Source organism: Apiospora kogelbergensis (genome assembly GCF_038363985.1).
Source record: "Apiospora kogelbergensis strain CBS 113332 chromosome Unknown utg000005l_segment0_segment0, whole genome shotgun sequence".
Taxonomy (NCBI): domain Eukaryota; kingdom Fungi; phylum Ascomycota; class Sordariomycetes; order Amphisphaeriales; family Apiosporaceae; genus Apiospora; species Apiospora kogelbergensis.
Window position 1 is genome coordinate 5123523 of NW_027117422.1, and position 14365 is coordinate 5137887.

General features: G+C 53.7%; 2 protein-coding genes across 2 annotated transcripts; one reads left to right on the forward strand and one right to left on the reverse strand.

Annotated features, from left to right (window-relative positions):
* Positions 1-1041: 1041 nt before the first annotated feature.
* On the reverse strand, positions 1042-1839 carry PG998_008321 (dolichyldiphosphatase; the record flags this gene model as incomplete). The annotated part of the gene is made up of 1 exon (XM_066875137.1): positions 1042-1839. One exon carries the CDS (start codon positions 1837-1839, stop codon positions 1042-1044), a length of 798 nt encoding a protein of 265 aa, XP_066731082.1.
* A 1144-nt stretch (positions 1840-2983) lies between these two features.
* PG998_008322 (RWD-domain-containing protein) lies at positions 2984-5185 on the forward strand (the record flags this gene model as incomplete). The annotated part of the gene is made up of 2 exons (XM_066875138.1): positions 2984-3590; positions 3663-5185. 2 exons carry the CDS (start codon positions 2984-2986, stop codon positions 5183-5185), a joined length of 2130 nt encoding a protein of 709 aa, XP_066731083.1.
* Positions 5186-14365: the final 9180 nt, after the last annotated feature.

The window sequence follows — 14365 nt, forward strand, 5'->3', positions numbered from 1 at the left end:
TGGATTCCTACCAACCGCCCGCCCCTCTGCCGTTACAGATAAACTTGCTCTGGGGGCTTGGGGGCAGTGCAACGAACGATTCTAGACGTCGATCAATGGAACGCTGGCCCATATACTCATAGAATATTGACTTCCCCTAAGAGGTAAGTAAGCAGCCTGAACTTAATATAAAGTGCACGTACGTACCGTTTGCCAACCTGACTCGACACATCTCCACTGGGCTGTGTGTATATGTAATAAATAAGCCTTGAGCTTTGAGGTCGAAAAAGAGGCATAAGGGGTTGCTTGTATAGAGGGGTTCATGAGACGGAGGGGGCTACTGGGGCAGTGCAGCCGGCCGAATGACAAATGGTAAGTTGCTGATAACTTTTCCAACTTGATTATATGCCCTGGTAGTATTATTCCCACCAACTATTTTAATAGCCTATGCCACTTAGAGAGGAAGTAGCCTTTCGCTATATGCTCTATTCCCGGTCGTTATTCACCTACGATTGCTACGAATCCTATCGTCAATCGTATCTTCTCAGAGCTGTAGAGAGAGGCCTGTGTTGTTTGGTTTCAAGGTGTCATACACCCACTCCCCTCAGAATTGTACCACACCTAGCCATTCTGAATGATGTATCATGATCTTATTCGGACGGGACCCTAGAGTGCTAAGCTGGCCAGCTGAATTACTACTCAGGAAAATATACATTCGTCATAGCCTGGTCGCAATTCACAGAAGCCAGGGGCTCACCGTGGTTCGGTTAATGAATGATATTGTTGACAGTCTCACGGAAAACTTGCGAGTGCTGTAACCCGCCAGCCCAGGCCAGCTTGCATGTGCTCGAAAGGAAGGTATGCCTCCCAAGATCATTGGTGTCGGGGTACTGTCATGCACAGGGAGGTAAAGACTCCCAGCCAAGACATGATAACGTTACGTAACACATCACATATACATACATATTTGGGTATCTGACTCCATATACTATACCGAACAACCTCCCCTACTACGCCCCGAAGAGATAGTTCTCTGGAAACAACCATGGCACGATCCATTTCTCATCGGTTCTTGAGTGTCTTCTTCGCCTTGAGAGCCGTCATCTTGTCGTCCCATTTCTCCCAGCCAGCCTGGCACAGGTCCTCCTCCACGACGAGATCCCTGGCCCGCAGAAACCGCGCCGGCGGCAGGTCGAGGGCCCAAGCCAGCCAGCCCGACTGCCTCAAGATGCTCGTGAGGACGAACCAGACGATAGCACTGGCGGCGCCGGCGCCACTGCCGACCAGGACCTGCTTCTCGGTGTGGTAGTTGAGGTAGATGCGGGACCAGGCGACGGCGGCGGCCATGGCGAGCCCGCACACGCTCCAGAGGATCCTCTCGGGCAGGCCCATGGGCGTGTGGTTCCTCCTCCTTCCGGGCGCGGCGGGCCGGTGGCGCACGACGAGGAACAGGGCGAGCGAGACGGCGAAGTAGGCGACGAACTGGGCGTGCGAGCTGGGCATGCCGTAGCCCTTGCCGTTCATGCGGCGCGGGCGCTCCTCCTTGATCAGGCGCTTCAGCGCGAAGTTGAGGGCCTCGCACAGCAGCTGCCCCGCGAACATGAGCGCCACCTCGGCTTCGCGCGTCGACCAGACGAGGGTGGCGTAGACGACGCAGAGGCCTTGGGGGACGAGCGCGAGCCAGGCGCACAGGTACGAGATCGGGTCTGAGGGGTCCTGTAGAGCAATGGCAAAAGGCGATTGATTAGTCTGGGAACCCAAGGCAGAGAAACAGAAGCGGTGGGATTTGGTGGGAGGGAGTTGCCATACATAGTGCACATGCGTCAGAGACAGTGACGCCAGCGGCGCCTCGTCAGACATTGCGAAGGTGGTTTGTCCGGGGAGAATTGCTTGCTACAGCTCCAGATGCTGCACACGACGATGTGTGATGTGGTTGGGGTTGGTGGCCGTGGTCAATGGGAAATCGAGAGACGTCGATTTTCCAAGGAGCACATGCCTGTTTCAGAGAATAGCTGGGCGTGAATCGCAGGCCATGGCGCTAAAAACGTTGGAGAGTCGATGCTCCCTCCGGCGCCGACTCATACTCCACAGCCCAATCACCAAATCCACGGGCTTCTGGAACAAGATAAAAACAGACCGACAGCCCCTCTAGTCCATTTCGTCATGACTGCTGCTGGCTGGCGGGCCGGGCCTAAGAATGAGTCACCCGGAGAGGTGGTTGTCAGGTGTACATACAGCATAGGCAGAGCTGTCGCCGTCTAAGGGTCTTGTTGTGCGCTGCAAGAAAGCTTATATTAAAGCCATAGGGGTCCTGTTGGATGCAGGCATAGCCTTCAACTCCAACCTGCCCTCGATCAATAGAGACTGCATCTACGTCATCTGCCCTTGTTCCTTTTGCTGCCCGAACAATCTGCGGACGTGAAGGCGGCCTGTCCCGAATCATTGTCACAGTCAGCAAGGTTCCGCTGCCCGGTGCCGTTGCCGCCCGCCAATCGACAAACCAAAGCCGAGTACTGCCATAGGCACCACCGCTTCATCCTAACAACCTACATCCCACCCACCAACCCACCCACCCCACACACACACACACACACACACACACACATATCGCTTTTTCTACTCTCTGTATACATACATACAACTACATACATACGTGCTGCTATTATTAGGCTACCTTAGCGCCAGTCTTACCAACGAGTAGCAGCCTAGCAGACTCGCCCGGTTTTAATTTTATCCAACCGTCCCGACTCCGTCATCCAGCGAACCCCCCAACCAACCAACGAAGTAGTGGCCAACCTCAGGAAATATATTTCAGACCGTGGCTGTGGTACCCAGAGCCACTTTCATTTCTGTCTATCACGCCAGATCGATAATACCGACGCCGGCTTCCGTTTTCTCCCACATGCTCCAACGCCCAAGATCCTAGGATGCGCGCCGTTACACGATTACACCAGTTTGTCGATCGCATAGAGGGCCGGTAGCATTCGTAGTTGACAATACTACCATGGATGACGACGAGGATGCACGCGCGGTCGAACTCTCTACGATAGCCGCCATCTACCCGGAAGAGATCCGCATCGACGAGGCGGACCCGTACAGCTTCACCATCGAGGTGCCCGTGAGCTTGAGCAAGCCCGTCGTGGTCAAGTTCCCAGCCGTCTCCTCCGCCAACTCGGCTCCCCACCCTCAGACCGACAACCCGGAAGCAGCAGCCGCGGTAGCAGCATCCGCTGTCGGCGGCGCCACCATCGACTCCCAAGAGCTGTCGAATCTGCCGTCTCTCGCGCTGCGCGTGACCTTGCCCGAGGGCTACCCCGAAGCGAAGCCGCCGCGCCTCAGCATATCGACCACACCACCATGGCTATCGACCGAGATCATCCGGAGACTGGAGGGTAATGCGGAGCGGCTATGGGAAGAGATGGGTCACGACCAGGTAGTATTCAATTGCATCGACGATTTGCAGCAAGAAGCCGGTGATGTATTCGGGCTGGTGGCCAAGAACAACACCCTGGAGGTTTCGCCAGAACACAAGATCGCCATTCTTGACTACGACAACATGGCTAAGCGCAGAGCCTTCGAGAAGGAAACTTTCGACTGCGGTATATGTTTAGGTAATGTCCTCTGCTTGCGGAAAGCTATGGCATGGTTCGCGGGCTAATATGTGCATGTGTGTGCTCGACTAGATCCTAAGAAGGGCGTCGTTTGCCACCGAATGTTGGATTGTGGGCATGTGTTTTGCATACAGTGTCTACAGGACTTCTACGATAATGCTATTACGGAGGGCGACGTCGCATCGGTGCGCTGTTTGGAGCCCAAGTGCGCCGAAGAGCGGGAATCCAAGGCGAAAGAAGCCGCGGGTGGGAAGAGGCGAAAACCCAAGACGCTCATAAGCCCAAGCGAATTGCTTCAGATACCCCTGGATCAGGATATGGTCAAACGCTACGTTACGCTCAAGCACAAGACTGAGCTAGAATCGGACAAGAACACCGTCTATTGTCCACGGTCGTGGTGTCAGGGGGCCGCGCGATCGAAGAAACACAAGAAGCCCCAGGGACTCGAGTTTGCTGCAGACTCAGACTACGATTCGGATGAGGAGAACGGCAAGGACAAATCTCTAGCTGACTATCGCCAGGATTTGCTTGCCATATGCGAGGACTGCAGTTTCGCTTTCTGCTCGCGGTGCGGACAGTCATGGCATGGCGAGTTCAAGTACTGCATCCCCAAGGAGCGAAAGGGGGAGATCACGGAGGAGGAGAAAGCCTCTCTGGACTATCTCAAGATGCACACCACCCCGTGCCCAACGTGTGCCTCACCCTGCCAGAAGACACACGGCTGCAACCACATGCGCTGCTTTCGTTGCCAGACCCATTTCTGCTACTTGTGTTCTGCATGGCTGGACCCATCCAACCCCTACCGCCACTTCAATATGCAGCCCGGAGGGGAAATCAACGGCTGCTACATGCGGCTCTGGGAGCTGGAGGGCGGAGATGGCGCGGACGTGGGGATCGGCTTCGGTGGCGGGGACGCGCTGCGCAACGCCAATGTCGAGCCGGGCCAGTACGGCCAACATCTGGAGATCGTCCAGGTCCAGGCCGCCCAGGCCCAGGCCCAGGCCCAGGCTCAAGTCCAGGATGAATCGGATGACGAATCCGAAGCTGATGTGGAGGATGCACCACCACCACCGCATGCAGCGCCCGCAGTAGGAGCGCGCCAGCAACCGGTGGCGCCACCTGCCGCCCCACAAGCGGTGGCCCCAAGAAATGCCGAACCGGCAGAGCAGCGAGTCGCTCGCGAGGGCCCTCTAGTCCTTCGCATCGAGGGTAACGCGCCTGCGGCTCGAGGCGGTCGTGGTGGAGGAGGCGGAAACCGCCAGCCCGCTGCAGGTGCGGGCGGTGGCCGCGGCGCCGGCCAGGCGGTGAACGAAGGTCGACAGGGAGGACTTCGAGGCCATAACAGAGGAGGACAAGCGGCCCCGGGGATGAACCGGCAGAACAACAGACAACGGGGACAGGGCCAGAACCATCCGGTCAATAGGAATGCTCGGAATGGCCATAATGTGGAGAACGGCCAGCAGCCGCCTCCTGCAGCGGGAGGAGGCGGAGGTCAATTGAATCAGGTCGACGAGGCATGGGTGCGGCACTTTGTGCAACTGGCACTCAACGACGAGGAACACCTCGTCGACTGGGACAGCGGTGACGAAGACTAGCAGAGCAGACACCAGACTAGGCTTCCGGGTGATCGTCAGGAACACGAACCTGGCGGGTTCAGTCGTCAGCTTTTGGCGAACTGCTGGGGTAAAGAGAGATAAGCCCAATGCGGTAACCAAGATGTTATCTACTATCTCTAAGAAACTCCGTCACCCGTGCCGTGACAGACGAAGCCCGTGACAACCTGACAACTTGAACCGCCGTTGCGTTTTGGCCACTGCGTACAATGCAATGCGAAAAACGTCCAAAGAGGTGTGAAACTCCACGAGGGGTAACGACCAAACTGGAGAAGTGTTTGGGTCGCGACGCCGCTAATGTTGCATCCCACCGCCTCTGGTCCTCTGCTAAGAGCTGTCAAGTAACATTACCACGGTAAAAGTGGCCCCCCTCACTGGTAGCGGGTAATTCTTAAAGGCCATTTTCGTTTAGTTTTTCCTCCCCTTTCTGGTCCTTTCATGGGTGCAGGAGGCGAAAATCCCGGTAAGGTGAATCACACCACGGGGGTCCAGCCCAGGCAGATCTGGCTGATACCTTGAGGTAACATCGATGGCGAAATCTCGACTATGATTCTGTTTGATGATGAAATGCACTGTGACAGTAACACATTCTGGCCGTTTCAACCGTGACGAGATGCATTCCGAGCTGGGTAGGTGATTTCCTAGCAGCACCTTACGTTGTTTCTCACTGCCGAACTTGCCTGACTGTCAGATTTGTTCCAGAAGGTTTCATGTTTTTGTCATCCTCTGTTGGTTCCAGACAAAAGTCACAAGCGGTTCAGGAGCAATATGCCAGACAGACATCTCTACAAGACATGTATGCGACTTTGACTCAGTACGCATGCCGGTATAGCAGTGCCCCGAGTCAGCGAGTATAGAGAACTTCCGACTTTTGGTTCTCTCGTGATGGTTCGACCGACCGGCTGCATTACCACAGTTATGATTGGCTGGCTTGTGCAGGCCGTGATATACCGGTCCGACCTTGGTGCGAGCAAGTGACTTGTCACGTCTGCACCGGGGATGTAGTGGTACATAGCGCCCGCAGCGGGTGAGCTGCAAGCCAAGAATGCTACTTGTCGTCTTGAGCATCTTCGCCCGTAGGAGGGCTTGATAATAGGACCGCCCTCATATGCTGTTTGGGGCAAGAACTTCTTCCTATTGTATTGATGGTCTCGCTCCTCCCGGTCGTTTCTAGCGGCTCGAGCCTGCAGCCATGTACTCGAGCGAGCAGAGGCAGTTCAGCCAATGTAGAATCCCTGCCATAAGCGGCGGCGGCGGCAGCAGTGGAGAGAGTATACACACTGTAAGTTGGAGGGCCTAAGCTGTCAGCCTACCGAGCGATGCGATAGGTACAGTAATGAGGTCACAGTTGGCAACGGGATGTGTGCATGCGATCGACAACTCTACACGTGGGGTGGGTATTTTGGTGTGTAGCCGTCAGTCACATCATACGAGCTCTGCACGATGATTGACGAGTGGCTCGCGTGCTGCGTCTGTCTGGAAGAGGAGGTTGTTGGCTTACCTGGAGCCTGCAGGGCCTCTACACACAGATATTCGCAAGCCGTATCTGCCTTCTGCGTCTCATGTACTCCGTACATGGAGAGAGGGTGGGTAAGTAAGAGTGATGAGACGTGCTGCTGGGCCGGCTCTCGTGCATATGCCAGAACCACACGACGTACACGGAGTGGTCGTACCGGACTGGCAATTCCATGGTGCTATCCAAAAAGAGAGATCGGCGGTAGCCGTACCTTGCTCCTAGTGGTTAGCGACATGTACGGCGTTGGATAACTCGCTTTGGTGGTGGTGGAGATTGGCCATGGTTAAAGTCCATTGTACAAATCAGCTCTTCGATTTGCAGGCTAATACACGTACACACAAATCCAATCCAGCAACTGCAGTACATAGCAAAGCCGAGCTATAGCCTCTCAGACCTCCCCCAAGCCGTTCTTACTATCATCTCGGTAAGCAGTGACCCGCACAAATCGAGGTCAATCAATAGGGGGGCCGAGATGATACTGCATTACCTTGTTCTATATTTGATGCTCGACGCCGGGACAGGAAGGCGATGCGCGGTGCATCTGTCAGTCAGCTGTTAATCATCCAGAAGGAAGAGCAGACGAGGCCCGGGAGTGTGTATCTTGGGAAGGAGATGGGGCGGCCGCGGATATGAGGGCACCCCAGGGCCGTGGCATTGCTGCCAACTGCGGGGGCGAGGATGCCACCGCTAGCACCGGTAGTGGTAATAGCAGCTACCGAAAGGCACTATTTGGTGGTTCAATCAAGGCATAACCGTCAAATATTGATGGCGGAATGCCCCAACTCGGAAGAAGTGCGAGTCATTTTGTGGCTTGTGTTGGTTCTTTGATATGTGCATGACGAGTGCTGTGGGCTTAATAGAGAAAACCATCATGCACCGGGCGCCAATGCGAAATATTGGCCGTGCAGATGGAGAAGATACGGGAAACTATGGGTTCTGCCATGGGCTTTTCCAGAACCCGTGCAGGAATCGTGGGTGGAGCAGCCACCCAGCATGTATGCATGTCCTGCCTCTGTCGGTCTCACGTATCACCAGATGCAGAATTGTGGCCGAGGGGCTTGAAATGAGGTCAATGGGAGGAAAGAGGCAGTGCAGGAGGTGGAAGGTCAGTGTGTTGACGGAAATACTCATGTTCCAAGTGCCATATCCTCCACCTGCTTTGTAAAGAATTATGAAGTGCGTGTGCAGAGGTCAGGGCGAGGAGAAGATGTGGTTGAGATTGATTGAGTTGGGTGGATTGGAGGAGGGGAATGGGCGATTGGGCTGGCCTGACAGGTCTGGTAAATTGCCATAGCCAGGTTCAGAACCCAGGACGCGGGACAGCATCCTGGACAGCACTCGCTAACTAAAAAACCAAAAGGAAGATCTCTGGGGAAGGTGCAATTTACATTATATTCAAAAGTCTATTAACCTGTGGCTTGGAGCCGGCTACCAATTTACTGTGCCCTTCACACGACGCGATTTACAAGAAACAAGACAAAAATAGTTTGTGTTTCTTTGAACGTTAGATCTTATGGCTTCTGCTCATGTATAGCTGGCTTAGCGGATGTTACGGCATCACTCGCAGAGGGAGGAACCGGCTGGTAAGCTGGGTTGGCAGTGTAGTAGTAGCTTTCCCCAACTACCACCACGATCTGCGCCAGCCGCTGACTGAGCCTATGAGATCGAGTCCAGCGACTTATATATCGAAGCTGCGCGTATGTAAGCGAGGTAGGTGTATGTGTGCCGATTCCAATACGTCATAGGCCGCTGCAACAAGCAGATATGTACGGAGTAGGGCGTTGTGGGAAAAGAAAGCAGGCCGAACAGCTGGGCCAGCAGACTAGGGACATGGCCCGATAGCCATCTACTAGTGACGGATCTGCTGGTCGTGTTCGGAGATTTGGAGGTCTTGGTGATGTGCGCGTCTACGGTAGTTCAATTCAGGTCGCAAAAGACATGACGAACAGCGACAGGCTGACAGGGCAAACATAATCTGGACCACCACAATGAAGACACATAAAAGTGTGAAGGTACTTTGCATACATATGTTTACCGTCCAATTATGTACTGTGACGGCCCACGCAATGGGTTAATCCTGTCTTGGGTTTGCTCTCCGATAGGCTAAAGCCGGTAAGGGTAAAGTTCTTGGGTAAGAGGGGGGAGAGGGTACATACGGAGTTACTGGGTACCCCCTTCGTCCAGTGTGACCTCAGATCGATCACTGGCTTGATGTGGTGGGGAATCAAGTGGTACGATATTGATGATGATGGTATATTGCAACGTGCGCAATGTCCAACTGCTTATTCCTACACACGCGCATCAACATGTGCATGAGGCGTTTGCCTGGCCGTTGTCTGTCCTGTCCGGTCACCAACTCCAAATCCAGTAGAAGGCATGAAAATCGCAGCAGAACAACGACAGAGACATCCAGAACCTATCAAAATGCGGGAGCAGCCTTAAAATCGGAGGACCGGTTTTGTTCAGTTTAGCGAGCTGGCTAGCAGTGACATAGTCGCAAACTACTGTAAAAAGTCTGCAAGTGTGGCCTGTTTCGAACCAAGTTCAGAAGTTGAGGTACTTTCCCGTAATATCTGCCCGCGTCATCTCTCAACTCTCTACCTTGCCCGCCACCGATCCCGGATGCATTGGATTCAATAAATTCGATTCGATGTATGTACGGCTGAACCAACCATCCCCCAATCCAGCATCTCATACACCTACTGCTGGACGGCAGCAGAAGCAACTGCCCCGTTGGGCTAACGGCCGCATGCAGCTGCTCGTCGTAAAGGTGGGCGAGCCGCTCTTTTCTTCTGTTTTCGCATGTCGGTAGTCGGCTTTGTCCAATGGGCTGCTGGGTCCGACTGCTCAGAAAGCATTCCTCGACAACCACCTGAGCCATCTTGCCAGATGATGACAGTGATGCATGTGTGTACAAAGTTATGTACAGTAGGATTTGATGCAATCTCATCACAACGGGAACTCGGCTCGGTTCGAGTCTTACCGGCCGTCCAGTTGCTGACCACTGAATTCATTCGCCATGCACTCCTTTTTTGCTGCCTTCGATTTGATTCCGCTTCCGTCCCCTATTTACAGACTTATCTCGCGATGTACCATTCTGGTGTTGTTGGACTGCTATATTTGAAGTACGGTATGGTTTGAAACTTCAACGCCCCCTCATTGTTCTCCTCCTTCGACCCCTAGCCCCTGTGTATCTGCGCTTCCTTGTTGAGGGATCGTCTTTGCTACTGCTGGGATGCGAAGTTTAGACGAGCTATCATGGCGAAGTTCACTCCGGCCCCGCATCCATGCCAGAGCCCCCTGGCTCCTCTGCGCCCACCCTTGTTTAAGACCCTGGCTGCTGGCCCTCCTATGCCTAAAAGGGGGCCCTCGCTTGGAATATGCCGCCGCACAGTATCTGGATTGGAACTGTGGTCTCTCCCGAGGGTCACGATGGGGAAGCCGCCAAACCTGTCAAGCCATCATCTACTACTGAATACCTCCTACGTCGTATTCCTCATGTTGATCAGGGCAGCCCGGATATGTTTCTACTGTGACTCTGATTTCCCATCATCCACCCGGAAGGGATCATCGGAATTTACATTACGGGAGCAATACCGGTCCGCCTGGCCAGGCTGCGTTGTCCAGTTTTTGTTTCGAGCATTCGCAGACGGGATTGGCTGGAAGCTCATTTGCGCAGAGATGACTTAATATCGCCCACGTGCAATCTTCTTCTTCTTCTGCGATATCAGAAAGTACCTTTAGAAAGCTGCCGCCATCTGCTACTATACTGCTTGACACTGACTCGGACAATTGGTCAAGTAATCCATACCTTTGTCGTAGCCGGGTTCATCTCATATGCGCGGGTTGGGTCTATGGTTTTGCACTTCCAAGATTTGTTTGCTTTCCCGCAGGTGCAACTGGTTTAATGTTGGCATCGTAGCATGCAAATCCGGAAACGTGCCGAGAAAACAAGGCAAGCAATCGATGCTACTGATAGGTTCCATCCCGGATGGTTTATACTGGCAGGTCATATATACCGGTCAATTTCTTGAGTGCCCGATGCGAATTGCAAAATGCAAAATGAAGGCAGCAAGGCAGATGGAGTATCCAGCAGGTGTCGGCCGAGAAGAGACGAGTCTAAAACCGTAGCTGCTGCAAGGACCCTGAACGGCTTCGCGCTACTGAGAAGTTAGTTGGAACGGCACCTGGTATCGGATACCGCAAAGCTGTGGTGGCGGGATTGTGCTTGTTGCCCATCACCACTATTATGGGGACGTTGCTTCGCAGTGTACCACTTTCTTCCTTAGGACGTCGGCAAGAGTAACGATTGCTTGATCAAGCTGACTACTGAGAGCGGGACTGGGGATCTTCCGCCAAATGGAGGCTGCCGGTCGGACAATTCTCTTAATACGGCCTAGCCACGTTGACCCTATGCAGGCCCTTCCATGGCGGCCATGATGAGCAAAAGCAAGCAAGCAAGAAGCAAGCCAGGCTCCGGGGAAATAAAACGAACGAGGCCTAAGGATTGTCCCTCCCAATCGGCCCAGGGTTAGCTTGGCAAGGCAAGCAGCAGCAGCAGCAGCAGCAGCAAAGGTAAGGCAAGGCAAGACAAGGCAAAGTGTGACATACGGCCATGATCTATGTGTCGACTTCGCAGGCTCGCAGACACGTTGCGACGAAGCCAGATGACGATGGTCGGCGTAGGCCTGCAGGCGGGCATGCTCAAAAGCGAAAGCTCTTAGATTAACCGGCCCCGAAAACAAAGAACAAAAAAGTTCTAGGTGCGTTTCCTGTTTGAAGCTTGTTCCCTCGTTTCGCAAGCGAAGGATGGCCGGTCCTGGTCGTCTGCTGTCCAATTCTGACTCCCCCGAGCCCCGGCACATATTGGCCCTGACGCTAGAGCAGAGCGGTATATGTCGCATTATCGCCGGCCGGCCGCTTTCGCTATATGACTATCCAAAAATCGCTATACTTGTAATTTGCCCTGACAACACATCCATTCTGGGGCCTCTTCTTATTGACGATAACTGCTGCGCTATAGGGCAAGGCGAACGACTGAGACTGATCATACGAGCAAGAGAAATAGAAGAGAACAAAAATGCCTCTCCTCAGGAGTTTGGTCTGCCTCCCGGGTGAAGTGCAGAATGCCGCGAGGTGTTCAATACTTGTTCATGGTCACGCCTGCTGTGCCTGCATGCAGTAAGCAGCAAGCAAGCCGCCATATCAGATATCCGGGTCACACATACACCCAATTTACACACGTAGCAAGCAAGTCACAGCACAGTACAAATCCATTCGTGGACAGGGGGAGCCACTTTTGCAGGCAGTGACAGGGTCTGTGTGGTCTGGCTTGTGCTATATTAAACTACAGTTATACCCATTAAGCCGGGTCTGTTATAGCCATGGGAAACCTCAAGTAATCTCGGCCAGCGCTCAATCACATGCATGAAGCTCTGTCTTATGCTATCTGGCCAACCCAGGGATTGGGAAGCTGCAACCGTTAAGCGAGCTCTGAACGGACGGCTCTTCTTTTGCCGCGACCATCGAACGGCTCCGGACGGGATATAGAACAGCAAGAGGCGAGTTCTGGTCCAACTGGTGACATTTGCAGTCGGAGAAATAGTTCTTCGATGCTTCGAGATCACCCCACTAGACTGTTACTCGCGTTTCGACCAGATCCCAACGCGCTTGTTCTGGAACAATGATGTCGTATTCCATGCCAGAGTGGGTTGAGTCTTCCTGGGAACTGACATCAGTTGCCGGCCCAATGCGGGCTAGCTCAGTTCGATCAACTCAAGGAACGAATTAGACATTGCCTGCTTTCTCGTCAGAATGAGAGGATCCAGGGGCCTTCTTGACTGCCGTTAGAGCCCCCCTCCAAAAGCCAGCAGGATGTAACGGTGCTTTCTGGGAGATCTCTCAAGACAGCAGAAAATGTCCGGCGGTTCCCCTGACTTGCCCCGTCGTAACACGCCCAATGTGGAGTGCAGCGTAACAGTCTGGACGGTCGTGACGCATCCGGACGCAAGATTGTATTGTACCTTTGCATGTGCCCTTCCGAACTGCATACTCGGCCAAGTATCCACGAGTGTTGCAACAACTTGTGAACCCGATGCCCGAATCGCCTCCTTAACAGCAAGCTCTATAGACCCCCTCCCTTTGACTCGTGAACAACCGCGGGCACAAAGCCGTGAGAGCTGCGTCCCACTTGGGAGATGAAAAGTCAATGGGGATGGGAAGCTGTACCACCGCAGCATCTAGCCTTGTCCGGCCTGCTGTAACAACCGGCGGGGAGCGAGGCTGCAGAGCCAGCGAGCATGATTCGGGACTTGCAGGAATCTATACTCCTGAAGTCTCGCCGGTGGCCGGACCTTGCCCGCGGTTGTTCAACGGTCTACGGTAAGGAAATTGGCACTCTAGACGCGGTGCCGCTGGCTGGTGGACTAAGGATGCGGCTAAAGTTGTCGTGACGGGATGATGGAAAACGGTCCTCTGTCGGCTGCTCTCTCGTCTGTGCGATGTCCGTTTCCCCCATGAAGGTACAGGTCACCCTGTACAGGAATGCTTGCTGACATGCTGTATTAGTATGTACGTATCGCCCGGATAGGCCCATGCTAACCCAGCAAGTCGTGTGGGCTAAGGGACTCCCACGATGCGCTATATCGTAATGGCCCAATCATTCCAGGGGCTCCTGCTGGGCTTGGCTCACCGTTGCGGCTACTGCAAGTCTCCGGAAAACCCACCGCGAAAAGATCGTGGCTGAAAGCCTCTTCGTGGGTATTCTTGACTTCACCCTGTTTGCATCGTCACTATAGCGAAAGTACCTTGATCCCAACCGTCACGATAACCAAGTTACGTTGCTCGCAACCTCACTGGGGCCCGCTGCGATTGGCGCGCGGCTTGTTTACTTGACTAGCAGTGGAACCCCCATATTCATTCGGTGTCAGGCACAACGACCGACTTGTCGAATTGGGAATTGTTAGCAGCCTCTAGCCCGCCCTACTATTGTGACGATAAACTATAATATAGCCGTCTAACCCAGGAGCCCCATGAAAACTGACGATGTTTATTCGACGTGGGACAGGATAGTCTGTCACTTCTTGTATACGATAGAGTTATTGAGGTAGTAGTATGTTTCTCGCTGGCTCAACTCCGGGTAACGGGTTTCACCATGCCATGACCTCGAAAGCCAAGTCTTTCGATGAACATACATACAATATGCACATACATAGCAGTCCAATTGGGTGTGGCCGCCCACAAGCCGACAGCAATACAGTCAGCCGTGCATCACATTGCATCAACACCCGCATCCCCCATCTGCGGATTACCTGTCAGCAGGACAGGACGGGCCATGCTATCCAAGCTGTGAATAATCTCAAATGCTTCTCTCTAATATCGGCATCGGCTCGATTTGACAGTTCTCGGTCATGCTCGTGGACCTCTGGCAAGTCGGTGAAGCGCAAGCCTTTAGATTGCTGTCAACTCGTGCCGTTGCGCGGTGCCCAAAGCGGTTTGTACGGCCGACAGATATTCCTATCGATAGTAATAATAGAAAGTCGATAGGGAGTTCATTAGATTTGGTATATGCGAACGTCCAGAAACCCGCGCCAATACTATTCACAATTAACGGACCGGGGTGCCCTAAAAGAAAGAAAGACAAAAAA